The sequence below is a fragment of the Magnolia sinica genome, unplaced genomic scaffold, assembly GCF_029962835.1.
Source record: "Magnolia sinica isolate HGM2019 unplaced genomic scaffold, MsV1 ctg102, whole genome shotgun sequence".
NCBI classification, from domain to species: domain Eukaryota; kingdom Viridiplantae; phylum Streptophyta; class Magnoliopsida; order Magnoliales; family Magnoliaceae; genus Magnolia; species Magnolia sinica.
Window position 1 is genome coordinate 61,268 of NW_026682756.1, and position 23,866 is coordinate 85,133.

Genomic DNA, 23,866 nt, shown 5'->3' on the forward strand with positions numbered 1-23,866 from the left:
GTGGACAATACCGTGTACATTTTTGATCGTGCTGTGATTGAAGGAAAGTCTTGAAACTGGTTGATTACGAATATGAATTTGTAATACTTGGGGTTAAAGCTTCAGTTGAATTATTTTTAATTTTGTGTATGGTTAGATATTGATGGTTATTATTGAATAAGACCTCAGATGGGTAGGTCATTAAATGATTTCATTTTCATATATAATATACAGCTGTATATATAACTTAGAATTAATCTCATTATACAGAAATCGTTGCCTGTGGTGCGTATACTTCACTGATTTACGTACACTTGAGTGTGCATGTAGGGCTGCGGAACTCGGGACCGGGATGTGCTCTCGGCCTCCAATTTTTGGGTCATGAGAGATATGCTAATTAAGCTAAATGCATAATATAACTCATTTCAAGTACATTTAACTTGGATGGCATACAAATCCAAAACAAGAAATGTTTATTGGTGATGAACTGATGATTCCAAATCAAACTCAACCTCGTCTAATGATCTTAAACAATTACTATAGGACTGCTCACTGTATGCTTCTTCCCATCATCCACCCATGTAAGATATCCATATGAAATTTCCCCTTTCCTCTCAGGACTGTCCTTCACAGTCAAAGTAAAGCTTAGCTTCTCATACTTCTTTCCAAACACAAGTGTATCGGGCTGGACGCTAACCAAGTACCCATTTGCCTGAACAGACAACTCAGCCTTGTAAGTTGATGCACCGTCTCCGACATTGGTCACCGTCCTTTGAAATTGTTGGGTCTGTGAAGAACTGTTACCAAACAAAGCAATGAAAGATGGGTAATTGAGATCAGATGATGGTTTCGAACATTTGTAAGAATTTCTAGTGATTGTTAAGATCTGCTCAGTGGTATAATTCATTGTGCAAAGGAGATTAATGTAGTCTTGTGCATCCACGTCGTAGACAAGGCCCGGGTTCAGTGCCTTGTTAGGGTCAATGTGGCCAGACCCCATGGCGAGCGGAGTGGCTGGTTCATAGAAATTCCCGCTATCTAAGATTGGATTGTGAGTGTTGTCAAGTGGACATGCTGTGGTCATCATGGCAGATCGGATTGCAGCTGGGCTCCAATCAGGGTGGGCCCCCTTCAACAATGCAGCTACTCCAGATGCATGTGGGCAAGCCATAGATGTCCCGGAGAGGAGGACGTAGTCACTCGACAAGATTAAACGAGACCCAATCAATGCCGCTGGTGCATTCGAGGGCCAAGCTGCCAACACTCTTGAACCAGGGGCGAGGATATCCGGCTTCAATATACCAGGATAACTCCATGAAGGACCTCTAGAAGTATATGCGGCGACATACGGGGCAGGCTTCGTCCCAACAATGGTCTGTTGGAATTTCAATGATACCGTTGGATTATCATCATTCTCCACATATGATATGAGTTTCTTGCCGTCGGTCAGTTTAATTACGATTCCTGGGAAAGAAGAAGACCCAAATCGCTCATCATCAGATATAAATATCGCTCCCGTGAGGTTTGACTGAGAAACCTCAGAGATTTGAGCGTAGACCGAACTGCTATTTTCACACACCACAATGGAACCTTCGGCCTGTGACAACAATGAGGATGAATTGCATGCTTTGAAGGTCTCATTGTAGACCAATGGCATATCCACCAGCCATGCATTGGCGGGAAATAGAGTTCGACCGATGATGGTCAACCCATTGCCGAGAGTCAACGTTCCAACGAATTCTCGGTCAATACTGCCAGCCCCAACAGTCAATTGCCATGGAATTCCGTTGTGTAGGGTTCCAAGGGATGGACCGGCATTGCCTGCCGAAGATGAGACTAGTATGCCCTTCTCCATGGCTGCGAATGACCCAATGGCGACAGGATCTTCATACATGGGAGCGTGATTAAAGCCCATCGAGATCGATATCACGTCTACTCCGTCTGCAATCGCTTGGTCCATTCCTGCGAGGATGTCCGACTTGTAGCCTCCTTCGTCCCAGATGACCTTATACATGGCCACCCTAGCACGAGGAGCAACACCAGTTGCAGTTCCCTTGGCATAACCAAAATACGATGCACCTGGAACGTAGTTCCCAGCAGCCGTTGATGATGTGTGGGTCCCATGCCCATATGTGTCCCTCGTTGAGTTCATGGAGATGTTCAAACCGGGGTTGTTTGCGATCAAGCCCTTGTTAAAGTAGCGTGCGCCGATGAGCTTGCGGTTGCACATGGAAGTATTGAAGGCTTCTCCTGGCACGCATTCTCCCTTCCACTTTGCTGGAATTTTGGTCATTCCGAAATCTTTGAAGCTATCGCTTTCTGGCCAGACACCAGTGTCGATCACTCCAACAATGACATCTTTGCCGTAATCAGATGAAGGCCATAGCCCGATGTATGGATTGAGAGAGAGGAATTCGTATGTGTGGGTTGTGTCCATTGTGACTGTCGAGTCTTTGTATGCAGATACGAAGCCTGGTGATTGCCTGAGAGCTTCTAATTCCTCGGGAGAAAGGACGGCGCTGAAACCATGGATGGCATTATCATATACATAAACAAGCCTCTGTTCATGATCCCCTGCAGTAGCGGGACTCAGAGATTTGATGGTGGCCGAATACCAATGGTGGTGATTGGCATATGCTTTGGGCATGGCTGATTTGTCCATGTGGACAATATAGGTGGACCGAGCGGCTAGTGCCGATGGCACAAGATAGACGGTGAAGAAGAGAAGATGCCATGCATGGAGGAGAGAGTGGGAAGGAGTGGCCATGGAAGCTGCATGGGAAACCAAGAAGCTATGCACGTACTTATAGTGAATGAAACGGCTACTTGGGCGAATTGGATCTCGATGATTACCATCTCCAGGGTCGGCAGCAGGGCGCATGTGCGAAAGATCGATGATCTCGATGATTACCATCTCCAAGGTCAGCAGCATGGCACATGTGCGAAAGATCGATGTCATTATTCAGGTTAACCCCAACATGTCTGTTACGTACGGTGGAAATTAAGTTGGTCTGGTCATCCGGTGGCCCACATGTGGATGAAATGGATTGCTAGAAAAATTCAGAGCAATGGTCCACATTTGACACGCATGTGGTCCCCAACAAATTATTGGACGGCTCAATTTTTGTGCTATTTTACACGTAGGGTGGGGATCACAGGATGCACAGCCTCAATTTTTAAATGGACAACCGTTGTTAGGATCGTAATCTCGCGAATGTCCATTCCACGCATCGATGATGCCGTATCCCTTGTAGCTGCCAACAGCCGGCCTTTTAACATCATCGGGGTTTACAAAGAGTGCGCATCGTCTGTGTCGAAGGGACAAAAAAATTCAGTGTTGTCCATGTCATCCCCGTTGACGTGGAAAGGGATTCGGTACTCCCCCTGCGAATAGCCAATGGCTAGTGGTCGGTGCTGTGTGGGCCCCACCATGATGTATGTTTTTCATCCATGCCGTCCATCCATTCTTCCAGATCAATTTTATGGTATGAACCCAAAAATAAGGTTGATTCAAATCTGAATTGGACCGCACAGTATTGATTGAACACCTACCATTAAAAACTTCATCCAAGTCTGTATGACCTGATCAACATGTTAGATGTCAAATAAATATTACAGTGGGCCATAAGAGGTTTTTAATGGTGGACATTCATTCACTACTGTTTTCCCATGGTGTGGTCCACCTGAATTTGGATTACCTTATTTTTAGGATCAAGCCCTAAAATTATCTTTTAAAATGTATGAACGGCGTGGATAAAACACATGCATCGTGGTGGGATCCACGTAGCACCGACCATTAGCGGTGTCACTGGCCAAACTGTGTCCTGATGACGGCCGTTGATAAAGGATGCGGATTTACTGCAAAAGCCTGTCGCAGGAAGTTCCTGCAGAAGGATGCTGAGGTGCCGCCCATTGCAATGTGTGTGAGAAATCCACTCGCTCTATCCATTTTTGAGTTCATTTTAGTACGTGAGACCAAAACGGGGAGAGGTGGATACAAAACTCAAGTGGGTCACAGGAGTGGAAAAATTAGGGAGAGAAATTCTTACCGTTGAAACTTTCCTAGGATCCCCTTGATGTTTATATGATATCCAAACCGTTTATAAGGTCATTCCCAGCGAGATGAAGTGAAAACACTAAAAAGATATCCTAATACAAAACTTTTATGGCCATAAGAATGCTTCAACAGTGCTCATTGAATTCCCACTTTTTCTTCTTGTGTGGCCCACTTAAGTGTTAGATATACATCATTTTCAGTATGGCATCCTAAAATCAGCTCTCATAATGGATGGACGGAGGGGATTTTTCACAAACATTGGAGGGGATCCCACCAAGCATCCTTGTGCAGGAACTTCTCGCGAAAGGCTTTTGCAGCGTCTGTTATTAAAGACGCCGGTTTTCTCTCTTACACATGAGTTCGCACAACCCAATATTTACCGTGTGGAATTTCTGTGTTAGATCCACAGTCCATCAAAAATTTCAAATTATTCTAGAGCATGTGGCGAAAAATGAGGCACCTCTAAAGCTCAAGTGAACCACACCATCGAAAGCAGTAGGGATTGAACAACTAACATTGAAACCTTACTAGGGTCTACTGCCTAGTTTATTAGCCATCTAACCTTTTCATAAGGTCGCGCTGGACATTTATATATATATATATATATATATATATATATATATATATATATATATATATATATATATATATATAGAATTTGGCTCTCTATAAGTTAACACCAAAGAAAATATACAGCCTTGTATTTCAGGTGGGCTCCACGAAAGAAAACAGGCCTCAGATGTCATATAGCAAAAACACCATCGAAAAAGGAAAATGAGAGGAGTGGGCAAACTGAGATGAGCTCTAGCGGGCCCCTTTCTGGATATGTGGAAGGGGAGAGGAAGGGAAGGGGGGCAAACTGGGGCTAGACGGGGCCAACCAACCCAACCGTTGGCTCCAATCCACGTCACGAGGACCTTCCAAGGATGGCGCAAAACCAACCACCCAATAGTCCAGGTCATCGCTAGACATTGATGAAGGATAAACACAACATATGCGGAAGGGGAGAGTGAAAAAAAAAAAAAGCTCGACCGGAGCTTTTCATGGCCCCAAGAAGTTCTCAACACTAGGCGTCCAATTCCCACTGTTTGCATAAGTGTGGCCTACTTGAGCGTCATATTTGCCACGTTTTTGGTTTTATGCCCTAAAAATGATTAAAAATGGATGGATGGTGTGGATCTAATACATACATTATGATGAGCCTGTTGGGATGTGGAGTTACATTTGGACAGGGCTGCTCGACCAGTCGAGTGCCTTGCTCGACCGATCGAGTAGCGCACTCGACCAGTCGAGGACTGGCTCAACTCAAAGTCTAGCGAGTTATGTTTTTTGGGGTCCGAGGTGCTCGACCGGTCGAGGCCCCTACTTGACTAGTTGAGGGTCCGCTCGACCAGTCGAGGTTACGTAGATTCGTTTCCGGATTTTGCACGGATTGCGGATTTTTGAGTCGGTTTTCGCAAATGTGTAAAAGGGAAGTTGCCTAAACCATAAATACGGGTCCCTAGGGCTTTTCCAGGGTATTAGTAGTTATTCTAAAGTGTGGACAAAGGGTTTTCTCTATACATCCAAATGGAAAAGGTTAGTATATTGCTTGTAATCTCATTTTCTTCATAGTGGAAGTTTGCACCGTGGTTTTTTACCCTTGTTTAAGGTTTTTCCACATATATCTTCTCTTATGGTTTTGTTTTGAATGCTTTGGTTTTATTTCTAGTTTATATTTTATTTCTGTTTATCGTTTGTGGGTGAGACCAGAGATTGGATCTCGGTTCACTGCGTTGTTGGCGTGCTGTGCAACAATTGGTATCAGAACTATTGGTTTAGTTCTATTGGGAGCGATGACGGAAGAAGAGAAGACTAAAATTGATAAGTTTGATGGTTCAAACTTTGCCTTCTGGAAGATACAGATGGAGGATTATCTGTATCAGAAGGATCTTTATATTCCTTTAGAAGGAAAAGAGAAGAAACCAGAGAAGATGACAGATGATGAATGATTTTTATTGGATCGGAAGGCTTTAGGAATGATCCGACTCTCTTTGTTTAAGAGTGTCGCTTTCAATGTATCCAAGGTGAAAAATATAAAAGAATTAATGGAAGCCTTAGCTACGATGTATGAAAAATCCTCAGCGTCCAACAAGGTTCATCTCATGAAATGGCTATTCAACATGAAGATGTCAGATGGTGGGAGCATGGCTGAACATCTAAACGACTTTAATACAGTCACGAGCCAGTTGGAATCCATTGGCATTATTTTTTAGGACGAGGTCAAGGCGTTATTGATCTTGTCCAGTTTACCAGACAGTTGGGATGGTTTGATGATTGCTGTGAGCAATTCTTCAGGGTCGACAAAGCTGAAATTCGATGATGTGGTCGATCTAATTCTCAGCAAAGAATTTAGAAGAAATACATCAGGAATTTCAGGGGATTCAGGGAATGCTCTAAACTTTGAAGGAAGAGGAAGATCAATAAACAAATGAGGCAATAAACACGGACGTTCTAAGTTAAGGAAGAAGTCCAAGGGACCGAAAGACAAAGACGGATGTTGACATTGTGGGAAGAAGGGACACATGAAACGTGACTGCAGGACGCTTAAGAAACAAGAAGGAAACTCTCAAGGCGAGAAGGATTCAGTGAATCTATCTGAGGAGCGCGACACAGAGGTGTTGATCTTATCTCTTGATGCGAGGAATGAGTCTTGGGTCATAGACTTAGGTGCGTCGTTTCATGCCATTTCATGTAAGGAAGTTCTGCGTAATTATTTGTCAGGTGACTTCGGGAGAGTTTACCTAGGTGATGATGAGCCCTGCAGTATTGTTGAAAAGGGAGATGTCCATATAAATAAAAAAGATGAAACGGCTTTGAAATTAAAGGATGTTAGACATGTACCAAGTTTGAAATGAAACTTGATCTCAGTGGGACAGTTAGCCGATACTGGATATGTGACGACCTTCACCAGTGATTTCTGAAAGATCACAAAAGGTGCCTTGGTGATATCTCAAGACAAGAAGGAACGAACTTTGTATGTGACTTCAGGATCGTATAGTTCACTCAAAGTCACATCAACTAGAGTGAATGAGCAGTTATGACATTAGAGGTAGGGACATATGAGTGAGAAATGGATGAAAGTGTTATTATTAAAAGGGAAGCTACCAGGGCTGAAATCTATTGACTTGGAATTTTGCAAGGACTGCTTATATGGAAAGCAGAAGAGGGTGAGCTTCAAGAAGATAGGACGCGCTCCAAAGACACATCTGTTGGAGCTTGTACACACTGATGTGTGGGGATCGGTATAAGTATTATCTCTTGGTGGCTCACGTTATTTTGTTTCCTTCATTGATGATGCTAGTAGAAAACTGTGGGTTTATTTCTTAAAGCATAAATTTGATATATTTGATGTATTTAAGAAGTGAAAAGTAATGGTAGAAAATGAGACAGGTAAAACAGTAAAATGTCTCAGATCTAATAATGGAGAAGAGTACTGTGATAAGATATTTGAGGAGTATTGTGCAGCAAATGGAATCAAACATCAGAAAATGATTCCAGGGACACCGCAGCACAATGGTGTGGCTAAGCGCATTAACAGGACCATCCTTGAGCGCGTCAGGAGCATGAGGTTACATGCAGGATTGCCTAAGACATTTTGAGCAGATGCTTTGAATACTGCCATATATTTCATCAATAGAAGTCCCTTAGCACCATTAGATGGTGGGCTACCAGAAGAAACGTGGACTGGGAAAGAAGTGAACTTTGCACGTCTCAGAGTGTTCGGTTGCACTTCATATGTTCACATTGATGCAGAGCATAGAAAGAAGCTAGATGTGAAGTTCAGGAGGTACACGTTTATAGGTTACGGGCAGCATGATTTTGACTACAGGTTTTGGGATACAGAAAACATAAAATTATCAGAAGCAAAGACGTAGTCTTCAATGAAAAAGTGATGTGTAAGGATAATATGTAGCAAAACAAGACCGATGAGAAAGAATTCGTATAGTTAGAAAAGTTACTGGACACAGGTGTTACAGCGCCATAGGATGATCATGCACAGGAGCATTATGAGGCAGAGCCACAGACACCGATTGTGAGGAGGTCTACTTGGGAGAGGAGACCCATGGTTTGATGCTCACCCTCCTTACATTATCTATTACTGACAGATAATAGTGAACTAGAGTGTTTTGAAGAGGCATTACAGTCAGATATACGGGTTTAGTGAGAGCAGGCCATGGATGATGAGATGGACTTTCTTAAGTCTAATCATACATGGGAGTTAGTCAGTCTACCTAAGGGTAAGAAAACTCTTCATAACAAGTGGGTTTACAGACTGAAGGAGGAACACAATGATTCAAAATAGTACAAGGCTAGATTGGTTGTAAAAGGTTTTCAACAAAAGGTAGGTATCTATTTCACTGAAATAATTTCACCGATAGTGAAAATGTCTACGATTCACATGGTTTTGAGTATAGTGGCTAAGAGGACTTACATCTAGAACAACTAGATGTTAAGACAGTCTTTCTTCATGGGGGACCTTGAAGAAGAGATATATATGCATCAGTCGATAGGATACATGACATCAGGAAAAGAGAATAAATTGTGTAGACTGAAGAAGAGTCTATATGGCCTGAAGCAGGCCCCAAGGCAGTGATAGAAGAAGTTCAACAGTTTCATGTCGGGAAGCGGTTATAGGAGATGTCATACAGACTACTGTTGCTATTTGAAGAAGTTTGATATGTTGTACATCATCCTTCTTCTGTACATTGATGATATACTTATGGCCGGTTCAAGCATGAAGGACATCTCAGATATCAAAAGATAACTGTCTACAGAATTTGCCATGAAGGATTTAGGAGCTGCAAGATAAATCATAGGCATGAGGATAAAGCGTGATAGGAAAAATAAGAAACTGGTTTTGTCACAGGCAGAATACATAGCAAGGTACTTGATCAATTCAATATGAGAGGTGCTAAGCTAGTTAACACTCCATTAGGCAACCACTTCAAGCTTTCTAAGGAACAAGGTGCAAAGACGTATGAGGAACGGGACTACATGGTTAAAGTCCCATACGCGTCAGCTATTGGGAGTCTCATGCATGTTAAGGTGAGTATGAGGCCAGACATTGCTCAAGTAGTGGGAGTTGTTAGCAGGTTCATGAACAACCCCGGGAAGGAACATTGGAAAGCTGTGAAGTGGATCCTCAGATACCTAGTAAGTATTGTGGATATAGGGCTGTGCTATGGTGGATCGAAAATCAAGCTACAAGGCTACGTAGATTCAAATTTAATAGGAAATATCGACAGCAGAAGAAGCACTACAGGTTATGTCTTTACTCTTGGAAGTGTTGTAGTTAGTTGGGTCTCTCAGTTACAGAAGATAGTATCCATCAGTACAACGGATGCAGAATATGTTGCAGCTACAGAAGCGTGTAAGAAGATGGTGTGGATGCAAGGTTTCATGGAAGAGTTGGGTAAGAAGCAAGCAGATTGCAAGCTGTATAGTGATAGTCAGAGTGCAATATACTTGACTAAGAATTTAGCCTTTCATTCAAGGACCAAGCATATTGACATCAGATATCACTTTATACGTTCATTACAAGAAGATAGATCGATTTCTCTGGAGAAGATTCATACAAGTGAGAATCCTGCGGATATGCTGACCAAGGCGGTCATACAGGAGAAGCTAAAGCTCTGTTCAGCTTTGATTGGTCTTCAGGCTTGAAGATGGGGAGGAGGTGCACTTCGGATATAGAAGACAAATGTTTATGGTGATATTTTTCCAAATGGGAGATTATTGAGATGTGGAGTCACATATGGACAGGGCTGCTTGACTAGTCGAGTGCCCTACTCGACCAGTCGAGTAGCCCACTCGACCAGTCGAGGACTGGCTCGACTCAAAGTCCAGCGAGTTATGTTTTTTGAGGTCCGAGGTGTCGACCAGTCAAGGCCCCTGCTCGACCAATCAAGGGTCCGCTCGACCAGTCGAGGTTACACAGATTCATTTCTGGATTTTGTACAGATTGCGGATTTTTAAGTCGATTTTTGCAGAGGTGTGAAAGGGAAGTTGCCTAAACTATAAATACGGGTCCCTAGGGCTTTTCTAGGGTATTGAGAGTTATTCTAAAGTGTGGGCAAATGGTTTTCTCTATACATCCAAAGGGAAAAGGTTAGTATATTATTTGTAATCTCGTTTTCTTCATAGTGGAAGTTTGCACCCGTAGTTTATTACCCTTGTTTGGAGTTTTTCCACGTATATCTTGTCTTGTGGTTTTGTTTGGAATGCTTTGATTCTATTTCTAGTTTATATTTCTTTCTGTTTATCGTTTGTGGGTGAGACCGGAGATTGGATCTCGGTTCACTGCGTTGTTGGCGTGCTGCGCAACAGGGCCCATAAACGTTCCACAAGTAAACACTTTTAGTTTTCTTCTCTATCCACAGTGAAATTTCTGGACGTCTGAAATTTATGCGGGCCCATGATGATGTATTTCTTAGATCCACACCATTCAAACATTTTTCAGATCATTCTTGGATATGAACCGAAAACCAAGGTAGATCCAAAGCTCAAGTGGACCACATTACATGAAACAATAGGAATTGAAGCATATTGAAAAGTTATTAGGGCCACCAAAGGCTCTGATCGAGCTCATATTTGTGTGTTACCTTCATATGGGTAACAATGACTTTATGAACAGGTTAGATGGTAAGTAATTCTCACAATTGGCCCTTAAGAAGGTTTCAACGACAATTTGTTCAATTCCATTGCTTTTTGTGGTGTGGTCCCCCTGAGCTTTGGATACACCTCATTTGTTTAGCTTGTGGTCTAAAATTATATGAAAAAACTAATGAACGGTATGAATCTAATATAAAAGTCATAGTGGAATTGGAGAAGTTTTACACATTAAAAGTTGTGTTATGTAGCACCCAATCTATCGGGGAGAAAGAAATTCGGCCTATTTTGTGAGCTGGAGTCATTGGAAATGATGTGGACCAAAGATAAAGGAGTTGTTTTTTATACGTTCGTTTTAATAGAAAACCAACAACAAAGGGGTTCTTTTTTTAATATGTTTATTTAAGTGGAAAATTGTAGTTTTCAGTTAAGTTACTCTTTTAAGTTAGAATCTTGAAGGGTTTTTTGGTCCAGATGGCCTCGTATTGTGAAGTGGTCATGGTAGGGAGCAGAGATCGGGAGAGAGAGGGAAATTTTGAGAGAGGAAGAGGAGAGGAAAAGGTTTTTTGGGGGCGGCTCTGTTTTGAGCGCACGCCCTTTTTTTGGCGTGGAGACAGACCAACACATGGACGGTCCTGTCAAGGGCTCCGTCGGGCCCACTATGATGTATTTTGTTTATCCATGTCGTCCATTCATTCTGATAATTAATTTTAGGATGTGATCCCCAAAAGGAGGTAGATTAAAGACCCAAGTGGACCACACCATAGGAAGAACATGTGATTTAATCTCCACTGTTTCCTACCGTGTGGTCCACTTAAGCCTTCAATCTACCTACCTTTTTGGGTTCGTGCCCTAAAATGATATTTCAAAACATTTGGATGGCTTAGATAGAACACATATATTGTGGTGGGCCCTATAGAACCCCCCCACACTACCGTCAATTTCTAATTGTCCAGGTTGGTGTAGAATTTATTAGCTACGGATTAAACCCATAGTAAAATAGCTACGGTTTATATCCGTAGCAAAAAATAACACAGTCCATAGCTTTTGCTCAAATTTTTGGTAGTGAAACCTTTTTGGCCTCAGTTTTAAAAACTAAGGCTAAAGCCTTTAGCTATTAGGGTTGTAGCCTCGATTTGGGTAATAGAGGCAAAACTGAGGCCAAAGGCTATAAGCTCAGTTTTTAGCATTTTTAGCAATGGTTTTGAACTGAGGCCGAAGGCCTTTTTTGTTGTAGTGTATGGACCAAACTTAAGGTTTTGCAGTTTTAAAACCACTTTTTTATTTTTTTAGAGGATGAAAATACCCTTTTGCCACAACTACCACTCGTATGCAGGCTCTTATCTCAAAAAGACAGAGGTCCTTTTAAAAAGGGAAATGGCCCCCATAAAAACTAAAATTCGGCCCACCTCTTGGTCGATATAATTCATTCATTTTAATCAGACATTCGTGAACCCACAAAATGAATGTTTCAATTTTTTGTTTAAAAATGTCTTTAACCCACAACTATATTAATGTTATGTATTAATTTTGAATCATTTTCTTGGGTGTGGTCCATTTATAATCAGTTTTGACCTTAAACTTGGACTAAAGACATGAAACTAAAACACCTTACGTGTGAACGAGTTGGATTTGCTACATAATGTTGGGGATTTGTGCTGTGGAATCACACAGATCTAGATCTAGGATAACAATTCAATAGTAACAAGTAATCACATAAGTACACAAAGATTTAACGTGGAAAACTCTTGCGGGAAAAAACCACGGCACAAAGCAACAGAAATCCACTATGAAAAGATATTACAAGAGAGATGACTTACCCGATTCGAACAACCTCGAATCTCACCCTTACTACACCCTTTAATAACCCTAGAACCCTTTAGGAACCCTTGAAAACTTTTAAAAAGCTTTAGAATACCTTAGAATGGCCCCAAGAACCCCTATTTATACTTTAGGAAACTTCCCTTTCTCACCCTTGCGAAACCGCCTCAGATTTCCGCAGTCCACACAAGATCCGGACTCTAATCTGTGTAACCTTTACTGGTCGAAGGATGACCACGATTAGTCGAGTAACCCGCTCGACCGGTCGTGCAATCCCCTCGACCGGTCGAGCATCCCAGACACTAAAAAACTGAGCTCGCTGGACTTTGAGTAGAGCGGGCCACGACCGGTCGTGTAGCTCCCTAGACCGGTCAAGCCTGACCCTCGACCGGTCGAGCAACCCAAAAAAAATAGATTTAACGAATCTTTCTGATAACAATCTCCACCATGCCTTCAATCTTCAACCGTGTAACTCCTTGACCTGTTTTCTTATCTCTTCATTGCATCATAGCTTCAATCAATGCTTCTCGTGCACACTCCGTCCTTCTTTTATGTCATCGCCAAGCCTAGAGAAGTTGCACAGAACTTGAACTTCTCCTTAGGAACGACCTTAGTGAGCATGTCTGCTGGATTCACGCTGGTATGAATTTTCTCCATATTACACATCCTTCCTCAAGCACCTGTCGGATAAAGTGGTGACGAACATCAATGTGTTTAGTACGTGAGTGATAAATAGAATTTTTAGCCAAATTGATAGCGCTCTTGCTATCATAGTTAACCGACACGGCCTCTTGTTGAAGTCCCAACTGATTTATCATGCCTCTGAGCCAAACACCTTCTTTAAATGCTTCCGTCACTACCATATATTCTTCTTCCTTCGTGGAAAGAGCCACCACGGACTGAAGCTTCGACATCCAACTGATTGCTCCACTCGCTAGTACAAACGAGAATCCTAAAGTAGATTTCTTTGAATCTATACGGCCTGCGTAATCGGAATCCACATACCTTACCAACTTTGTCCCTGTTTTCTCAAAAGTTAAGACGTAGTCTTTCGTACCTCGAATGTATCGAAGTAGCCATTTCACCGCTTCTCAATGTTGCTTGCCGGGGTTTGACATGTATCTGCTCACAATACCGACTGCCTGTGAAATATCTGATTTGGTACAGACTATGACATACATTAAACTGCCAACCGTATTCAAATAGGGCACATGAGACATAACCTGTTTTTCCTCATTGGAATTAGGACATTGTTCTTAGGAAAGCTTGAAGTGAGCCGTGTGGGGAACGCTTACTGGCTTTGCCTGATCCATCCCATACTTGATCAATACCTTTTCAAGGTATTTTGCTTGTGATAACCAAAGCCTGGTCCTCTTCCCGGACTTTATGAATATCTATGCCAAGAACCCTCTTTGCAGCCTCCAGATCTTTCATCTCGAATGTCCCTGATAACTGAGTCTTCAGTACATTGATTTCAGATATATCATGACAGGCGATCAACACATCATTAACATAGAGTACTAGGATGATGAATTTTTCATCACTCAGTGTCTTGTAATAGACACAGTGATCGTATTCACTCTGAGTAAATTTCTGACTCGCCATGAAAGAATCAAATTTTTTATACCACTGCCTAGGCGACTGTTTCAGGCTATACAACGACCTCATTAACCTGCAAACTTTTTTTCTACCCCTTTAACTTCATAGCCCTCTGGTTGCTTCATGTAGATCTGCTCTTCCAATTCTTTGTGCAGAAATGTAGTCTTCACATCCATCTGTTCCAGCTCGAGATCGTATTGGGTAACCAGTGCCAACACAAATCTGATAGATACCTGCTTTACCACCGGCGTGAATATCTCTATGAAGTTGATTCCTTCTCTTTGAGTATAACCCTTCGCTACCAACTTTGCTTTGTATCTATCCTATTTCCTTTTCAAGAACCACTTGCATCCGATCACTTTTTGGCCCATAAGAAGCTCCACCAGCTCCCATGTGTGATTTTTGTGTAACGAGTCCATCTCATCGTTCATAGCCACCTTCCATTTTTCTGCATCAGGCTCATCAAGAGCCTCCTGAATAGTAGACGGTTCCCCCTCATCTGTAATGAGGGCATATGCAATATTAGAGTTGTCCCTGTATCTTGCCGGTAATCTGCTATCACGCGGTGAGTTCCTTCTAAAAGGTGGTTGCTCCACCTAATCCTTAACCTCCGTCTTCGTATCTATCTCTACCTGAGTATCATCTGTGTCAATTTGGATATCTACGATCACCCTTTCTTGTTCCTCTTGCTCCTCTTGATCATTCTTATGAAAATGGAGCTTTCATTGAATCTGACGTCTCGGCTAGTGATGACCTTACGTGTGACCTTATTGAATAACCTGTAACCCTTCACACCAATGCCATAGCTAATAAAGATATACTTTTTTGGCTCTATGGTCTATCTTATCTCTCTCAACTGACAGTACATGAGAGTAAGCCTCACAACCAAAATGTATAGATCTGAGTAGTTGATTTTCTGACCACTCCATACTTCCTTTGGGATTTTACATTCAATTTCCATTGAAGGAGACTGATTCACCAAATAACAAGCCATGTTAACGGCCATAGTCCATAGGTCCTTGTCCAACCCAACATTACTTAACATGTATCTGGCCCTCTCCAAGAGAGTCCGATTTATTCGCTCAGTCACACCGTTTTGCTTAGGGGTATGACACACTATATTGTATCTGATGATCCCTTTATCTTTGCAATAATTATTAAACTCAGTGGAGGTAAATTCTCCACCATTGTCAGTCCTTAAAATCTTTATTTTTCACCTTAACTGTTTTTCCATCATTGTCTTCCATTGTTTAAATATGGTGAAAACTTCGGATTTACGTACGTTTCATGAGGTAAACCCAAACTTTCCTAGAGTAGTTGTCAATGAATGAAACAAATCATGACAACCCTCCAACGGAAATTTCTGGTGATGACCCCCATACGTCAAAGTGCACATAATCAAGTACTCCTTTACATACATATTTTCCAGATTTAAAAGATAATTTACATTGTTTACCATATATACAATGGTCGCATATATCTAAATCAGAATTTTTAAAAGATGGAATCAAACAACGATCAGATAGTACCTTCATGCCTTGCTCACTCATTTGGCCCAGATGAGCATGCCACATACGTAGAGACGTGAAATCTGCAATAACTACTGCCGCTCCACCTGCTGAAGTGCTCCAAATCAACCTATAAAGGTTTTCATGCCTCTGCGTTCTCATAACCATGAGTGCCCCTTTTGAAACTTTAAGGACACCATCAATACCGGTGAACTTGCACCCTATAGCCTCGAGTGCATCGAGAGAAATCAGACTTTTCTTCATATCAGGAACGTGCCTGACGTCAGTCAAGGTACGCTCCATCTCATCAAACATCTTGATGCTCACCGCACTAATAGCAACAACATTACAGGCATTGTCATTGTCCATAAAAACCTGTCCACCATCGCATTCCTTGTAATTGGTGAACCAACTTCGATGAGGAGTCATGTGATATGACCCTCTTGTGTCTAGGATCCACTCATCTACATGATTGTCGTGAACATGTCCGATCATGAACATAGACAAAACTTTACCACCACTTGTCTCTTCATAAGTTGTAACAACATTGGCCTCCTTGGAAGAATCCGCTGAATTTTCTTTCTTCACTTTAGGATTTCTACAATCCTTCTTCATGTGTCCAGATAACTCATAATTCCAACACTTTAATTTTCCTTTGTCTTTGCCCTTGGATTTGGATCTAGGTCTTAAGGATCCTGTACCTCGCTCAGAATCTCTGCCCCTTGTAATCAGTGCATCGAAAAATGCCCCCATGTCGCCGTTTAGATTTCTCATAGCCTTCCCTTGAAGGGTTGAGATAACGGTGTCAACACTTAGAATTTTATTTACGGTGCACATCGTGTTGCTGAAAGACTCATATGATGCAGGAAGAGAATTTAACAATATACATGCCTGTTCCTCATCTTTGACCACTTCCTCCATATCCAGCAATTTGCACATCAATTTATTAAAGTTGTTGATATGGGCTTCTAGATCTCCACCCTCTGCCATCTTGAAGGTATAACACTGTAGCTTCAAGTGTAGGCGATTTTCAGAGGACTTCTTTGCATAGATGTTCTCTAACTCTGCCCACAAACTAGCCGCAGTTTTCTCCCTCAAAACATTATAGAGAACCTCATCCATGAGACATAAATGGATAGAGGCTAAAGCATTACTATCAAGGTTTTCCCATTCATCATCTTTCATGGTAGATTTTCGCTCCTCAAGAGCCTTAATCTCACCTTGCTTGGTTAATAGATTAATCATCTTAATCTTCCATAACTCAAAATTATTTTTGCACAAGTACTTCTCAATATCAAACTTGCCATTTCCCATTATTACTAATCATGCAGATTCAGATCTACGCCCCAACGATTGCTTTGATTCAACTTGTTGGGGATTTGTGCTGTGGAATCACATAGATCTAGATCTAGGATAGCAATTCAATAGTAACAAGCAATCACAGAAGAACACAAAGATTTAACGTGGAAAAACCTTGTGGGAAAAAACCATGGCACAAAGTGAGAGAAATTCACTATGAAAAGAAATTACAAGAGAGATGACTTACTCGATTCGAACAACCTCGAATCTCACCCTTACTACACCCTTTGATAACCCTAGAACCCTTTAGAAACCCTTAGAAAACATTAGAAAGCTTTAGAATACCTTCGAATGGCCATAGGGACCCCTATTTATAGTTTAGGAAACTTCCCTTTCGCACCCTTGCGAAACCGCCTCAGATTTCCACAATCCGCACAAGATTCGCACTCTAATCTGTATAACCTCGATTGGTTGAAGGATGGCCACAACTGGTCGAGCAACCCGCTCGACTGGTCGTACAATCCCCTCGACCGGTTGAGCATCCCAGACATAAAAAAACTTAGCTCGCTGGACTTTGAGTCGAGCGGGTCACGACCGGTCGAGCAACCCAAAAAAAAAAAAAAAAAAAACAGATTTAAGGCATCTCTCTGACAACACATAATAATGTAATAGGCTCCTCATAAGATGTGGATATGTTCAAAACGTGGGGCCTTGCCACACAAGGCCATTTTTCCATTTTTTTTTCCTTCCTTGATTTTTTCATAAGAGGGGAGGAGGATGTAAAAGGGAGGATTGTATTTTTTTTTTTATTTCCTTCATTCTTCCTTCCTTTGTTTCCTTATAGTTATTTTTTGGAATTTTTTTATTGAATATGAATGGTGGGAGTTTGTAAAGTGAGGGGGGTACGAAAGAATATTATAATGATGAACTTTAATAATAGAAAGATGTTGTAATGAATGAATTTTGTAATGGAAGAATGTTGAGATGGAAGTTTGGAAGTATGTTATAATGGATGAATTTTGTATTGTACATCATTGATATTTACTAGGGATTGCGCATATTCACTATGGATCGTCGATATTTTTTTACTATGGATCGCTGATATTCGATGCAGATTATTGATATTTACTATGGACCACTGTATTAAGAGTGGACCATTGATATTCACTGTGGACCACTAATATTAAGAGTGGACCATTCATATTTACTGTGGACCATTGATATTTCCAGTGTGGATCACATATATTCCCTATAGATCCCACGAAAACAACCATAATTCCCTTGTTACATGTTTGATTTATGTGATCTTGTGCTCGTTGAAAATGTAATATAATGAACTTTCAAATTTCTTTAGAATAATCTCATTTGAAAATCATTTGATTACCCAAAAGTGGGCCCAAAGTTCAGCATTCATCGTGAATTGATGATGGGCCATCGATCTAACGAAAATGGACATAACCCTCGTTACATGTCTGATTTGGGTGATCTTGTACTCATTGAAAATGTAATTTAATAAAATTTATAATGGATTTAGAATAATCTCATTTTAATACCATATGATTGTCTAAAAGTGGGCCCAATTTTTTTCATCATTCACTGTGGATGGCTGATGTTTACTATGGGACATCGATTTAACGAAAACGGCCATAACTTCCTTATTACATGTCCGATTTGGATAATCTTATTTTTATTAAAAAATAAATTTGATGATATTTTATATAGATTTAGAATTATCTTATTTTTTTAATTATTTTTTTCATTAATCACAAAAGATTTACATCTCTTCGGGTGGGGCCCAACAAAAGGGGTGGGCCACACCTATCATGTGCAACGAACAGTAGCTAGAACTAAGGAAATGAAACACTCCAAGGGTCCAAACAAAAAAGGACCCCTAAGCACCCCCAAGGGAGGAAGGAAAACTTGAGTCCACAAACATGAGCCTTCAACCAGAAACTGTGGGAAGAGAGCTACCTCCGAAATCTCTTCCTGGCCGCCCCTAACCCCACTCTTTCAAGGAACAGGAGGCCCCTAACCGCCTGAGGGAGGTTGGCTAGGGAAGAAAACAAGGTCGAACCTTGATTTTTGCTACCCAAATTGGCCATCCCATCCGTCGGCCCATTGCCTTATCTACAAACATGAATAAACTTTAATGGTAGTTACAACTAAGACTTCGGATTCTATTAAGCCAATACCTCCATTTCCACCTCGGTTGAACGATGCCCGACAAGAAGTGCACCACCAGAAGTGAGTCTGATTCAACAATGATATTCTTTAAGCCGTGCTGGAGGCAGTGAACAAGGCCATCATGGATGGCACGTAGCTCGGCCCTAGTGTTTGAAGCAATGCCATATCCTGTGGAAAATGTAAAGTGGAGTTCCCCCTTGTCACCCCTGTATACTCCCCCTCCTTTAGCCACCCTCGGGTTACCTCTAGATGACCCATCCACGTTGAGCTTCACCCAACCAAACGGCGGCTTCCTCCAACACACCACCTGAGAGAACACCTCCTGATGGGGTTGCACATCAATCCCTATGGAAAGCAAGGCCCTGCTATGCCTATCAGCGTGAGAAGAAGGGGCGCGCCACCTATTAACAATACACCTCAACCATCCAGATATGTGTGAGAGAAAGATTCCCGAACTCACCAAGGAACTATCAAACCTAGAAGCGTTCCTCGTCTTCCATAGCTCCCATAGAATGAAACTAGGGATCAGGTTCTTGAAAGGGGCAAAAGGTCCATGAGCAGGACGGGAGTCCCACCAGAGTGTGAGCCGCTCAATCACCATTTGAATACCATTTGTTTGTCCATAAGTAGGTCCAAAATTCATCATTCACTATGGATTGTAAAAGACCTTTGAGTCTACTTTTTAGGCAGTCAAATGGTATCCAAATAATATGATTCTAATGTCATTGAAAATTTTATCAATTACCTTTCCAACAAGTATAAGATTACCTAAATTAAATTTATAATGGGAGAGTTATTGCCGTTTTTATTAAATTGATAGCCCATATTGAATATCAGTGATCCATAGTGAATGATAAAAACTTTAGACTCAATTTTGGCTAAGAAAATGGTATCCAAATGAGATGATTCTAAATCTATTTGAAAATCTATCAAATTATCTTTCCAATAAGTATAAAATCACCCAAATCCGACATATAACGAGAAAGTGATCATGGGATCGGTGATCCATAAGTAAATATCCGCGATCCACAGTGGAAATATCACGATGCACAATGAATATCAGCAGTCCACTCTTAATATAGGTGGTCCACAGTGAATATCAGCGGTCCACTCTCAATATCGATAGTCCATAGTGAATACCATTGATCTACATTAAATATCGATGATCTACAGTAAAAATATCGATAATCCATAATGAATATGGGTGATCCACAATAAATATCGATGATCCACCATTCAACATTCATCCACTACAACATACTTTCATTTCAACATTCTTCTAGTACAATAGTTTTCCATTACAACATTCATCCATTCCAAACGTCGAATAATGTAGCTTGGTTGGTGGATGAGATATAAGACTAATGGCTGTATCTGACAGAAACTGAGCTCGTTGCGTTGAATGGATAAATTGTTTATATGATTGGCTGTTGGGAGATTTAGTTTTCTTATTATCATTATTGATGTTTAGATTTCATTTGGAGCTATTTATGATCATGATTATATTGATAGGTATTTGATATTGTAGTTGAATAAAGTCCCACATGGGTGGATGTAGTTGAATTTTAGATTTAATTATGCAGTCGTGAATGCGATGGACATGGAAAAACATGCAATTGTGTGAACGTATAGATCCTAATTCGGTGTGAACTCATAATACATTAAATTACACTTCAAACACATATATAATGGGTGAAATTATGTACACTTGGTGTACCAGTCATGGACGGTAACTTAGGTCTAAGGGTGCACACTCTATATTTGAATTGCAGGATGTGAAATGGGGCATTGTCTTTTAATTTATGGATCAAGTTTTATAAAGCATTTATAAGATTTAGCAACCAAGTTTTAAGTTTGAGCAACAAAGTTTCACATGGTGTGCTCCTACCTATCTTTTTTTAAAAAAAAAAAAAAGAAAAAAAAAAACATGCAAATCCAAAACAAAGAAATGTTTATTGGTGATGATTCCAAATCAGACTCAGCCTCGTCGAATGATCCTAAACAACTACTATAGGACTCCTCACTGTGTGCTTCTTCCCATCATCAGCCCAAGTAAGAAATCCATATGAAACTTCCTCTCCCCTCTTTGGACTGTTCCTCACAGTCAAAGTAAAGCTTAGCTTCTCGTACTTCTTTTGAAACACAAGTGTATCAGGCTGGATGCTAACAAACAGCCCTTTTGCCGGGACCGTCAACTCAGCCTTGTAAGTTGATGCACCGTCTCCGACATTGGTCACCGTCCTTTGAAAGTTTTGGGTCTGTGAAGAACTGTTACCGAACAAAGCAATGAACGATGGGTAATTGAGATCGGATGATGGTTTCGAGCATTGGTAAGGAGTCCTAGTGATTGCTGAGATCTGCTTAGCCGTGTAATTCATTGTGCAAAGGAGATTAATGTAGTCTTGCGCATCCACGTCGTAGACAAGACCAGGGTCCAGCGCCTTGTTAGGGTCAATGTGGCCAGACCCCATGTCGAGCGGAGTGGCTGGTTTGTAATCATTCCCACTGTCTAAGATTGGATTGTAATTGTTATCATAAGGATTTGCCGTTGTCATCATGGCCGATCGGATTGCAGCTGGACTCCAATCAGGGTGGGCCCCCTTCAACAACGCAGCCACTCCAGATGCATGTGGACAAGCCATGGATGTCCCGGAGATGATGTTGAAGTCGCTTGACAAAATCAATCGGGACCCAATACGAGCCACTGGTGCATTCGGTATCCAAGCTGCCAACACTCTTGAACCAGGGGCGAGGATATCCGGCTTCAATATACCAGGATAACTCCATGAAGGACCTCTAGAAGTATATGCGGCAACGAATGGCGCAGGCTTCGTCCCAACAATGGTCTGTTGGAATTTCAATGATACCGTCGGATTATCGTCATTCTCCACATAGGATATGAGTTTCTTGCCATCGGTCGGGTTAATTACAACTCCTGGGAATGAAAAAGATGCGAATTCGAGGTCATCTTGGTCAGATATGAATATCGCTCCGGTGAGGTTTGAATCAGAAACCGAATACATTTGTTCGAAGACTGAGCTGGTGTTTTCACACACAACAATGGATCCTTTGGCCTGTGACAACAATGAGGACGAATTGCATGCTTTGAAGGTCTCATTGTAGATCAATGGCATATCCACTAGCCATGCATTGGCGGGAAAAAGAGTTCGACCCATGATGGTTAACCCATTACCTAGAGTCAACGTCCCGACGAATTCCCTGTCAATACTGCCAGCCCCAACAGTCAATTGCCATGGAATTCCGTTGTGTAGGGTTCCAAGGGATGGACCGTCGTTGCCTGCCGAAGATGAGACTAGTATACCCTTCTCCATGGCTGCGAATGACCCAATGGCGACAGGATCTTCATACATGGGGGTCTCATTAATGCCCATCGAGATTGATATCACGTCCACTCCGTCCGCGATCGCTTGGTCCATTCCTGCGAGGATGTCCGACAAGTAGCCTCCTTCATCCCAGAGGACCTTATACATGGCCACCCTAGCATAAGGAGCAACACCAGAAGCGGCTCCCTTGGCATAACCAAAATATGATACACCTGGAATGTAGTTCCCAGTGGCCGTTGATGATGTGTGGGTCCCATGCCCTTGTGTGTCTCTCGTCGAGTTCATCGAGATGTTTAGACCAGGGTGGTTTGCCACCAAGCCCTTGTTGAAGTAGCGTGCGCCGATGAGCTTGCGGTTGCACATGGAAGTATTGAAGGCTTCTCCTGGCACGCATTCTCCCTTCCACTTTTCTGGAATTTTGGTCATTCCCAAATCTTTGAAGCTATCGCTTTCTGGCCAGACACCAGTGTCGATCACACCAACAATCACATCTTCGCCGTAATTAGATTCAGGCCATAGTCCGGTGTACGGATTGAGATTGAGGAATTTGTATGTGTGGGTTGTGTCCATTGTAACTGTTGAGTCTTTGTAAGCAGAGATGAAGCCTGGTGATTGCCTGAGTGCTTGTAATTCCTCGCGAGAGAGGACGGCGCTGAAACCATGGATGGCATTATCATATACGTAAACAAGCCTCTCTTCATGATCCCCTGCAGTGGTGGGACTCAGAGATTTGATGGTGGCCGAATACCAATGGTGGTGATTGGCATATGCTTTGGGCATGGCTGATTTGTCCATGTGGACAATATAGGTGGACCGAGCGGCTAGTGCCGATGGCACAAGATGGACGGTGAAGAAGAGAAGAAGCCATGCATGGAAAAGAGAGTTGGAAGGAGTCGCCATGGAAGCTGCATGGGAAACCAAGAGGCCGTGCACATACTTATAGTGAATGAAACGGCTACTTGGGCGAATTGGATCTTGATGATTACCATCTCCAAGGTCGGCACCATAGCGCATGTGCGAAAGATCGATGTCATTATTCAGGTCAACCCCACCATGTCTGTTTCGTACGGTGGAAATTAAGTTGGTCTAGTCATCCGGTGGCCCACATTTTATTTATTTTTTGTTTTTTCAGTAAGGTGGGAGAACACCACCTGAAACTGTATGGATGAAATGGATTGCTAGAAAGATTCAGAGAAATTGTCTACATTTGACATGCATGTGGCCCCCACCATATGACTGGACGCCCCATTTTTGTGCTATTTCACACATACGGTGGGGATCACAGGATGCACAGACTCGATTTTCACATTCGCACGTGTCGTTAGTGTGGTACCTATATCCTAATCTCGCGAGTATCCATTGGACGCTTCTATAATTTCGTTTTCCTTGTAGCTGTCAAATGGCTGGCCTTTTCACATCGTCGA

General features: G+C 41.9%; 1 protein-coding gene across 1 annotated transcript; it reads right to left on the reverse strand.

Moving 5' to 3' along the window:
• Positions 1–505: 505 nt before the first annotated feature.
• LOC131235991 (subtilisin-like protease SBT3) lies at positions 506–23,456 on the reverse strand. The gene is made up of 6 exons (XM_058233093.1): positions 21,108–23,456; positions 19,844–19,866; positions 19,107–19,499; positions 3,169–3,287; positions 1,691–2,751; positions 506–949 (listed from the first exon to the last, which is right to left on the reverse strand). The coding sequence occupies exons 1-6, from the start codon at positions 23,454–23,456 to the stop codon at positions 506–508; spliced, it is 4,389 nt and encodes a 1,462-aa protein (XP_058089076.1).
• Between the last annotated feature and the right edge of the window lie 410 nt (positions 23,457–23,866).

What these genes read in the sequence shown, in the direction of transcription:
- LOC131235991 (XM_058233093.1), bottom strand. Translation starts at nt 23,456, where the DNA reads ATGCGCTATGGTGCCGACCTTGGAGATGGTAATCATCAAGATCCAATT. An exon ending in CAACCGAGGTGGAAATGGAG is followed by an intron (nt 3,288 to 19,106) that starts GTATTGGCTTAA and finishes CCTTCGACACAG; the next exon opens with ACGATGCGCACTCTTTGTAA. An exon ending in GAACGTTGACTCTCGGCAAT is followed by an intron (nt 950 to 1,690) that starts GGGTTGACCATC and finishes GACCCTAACAAG; the next exon opens with GCACTGAACCCGGGCCTTGT.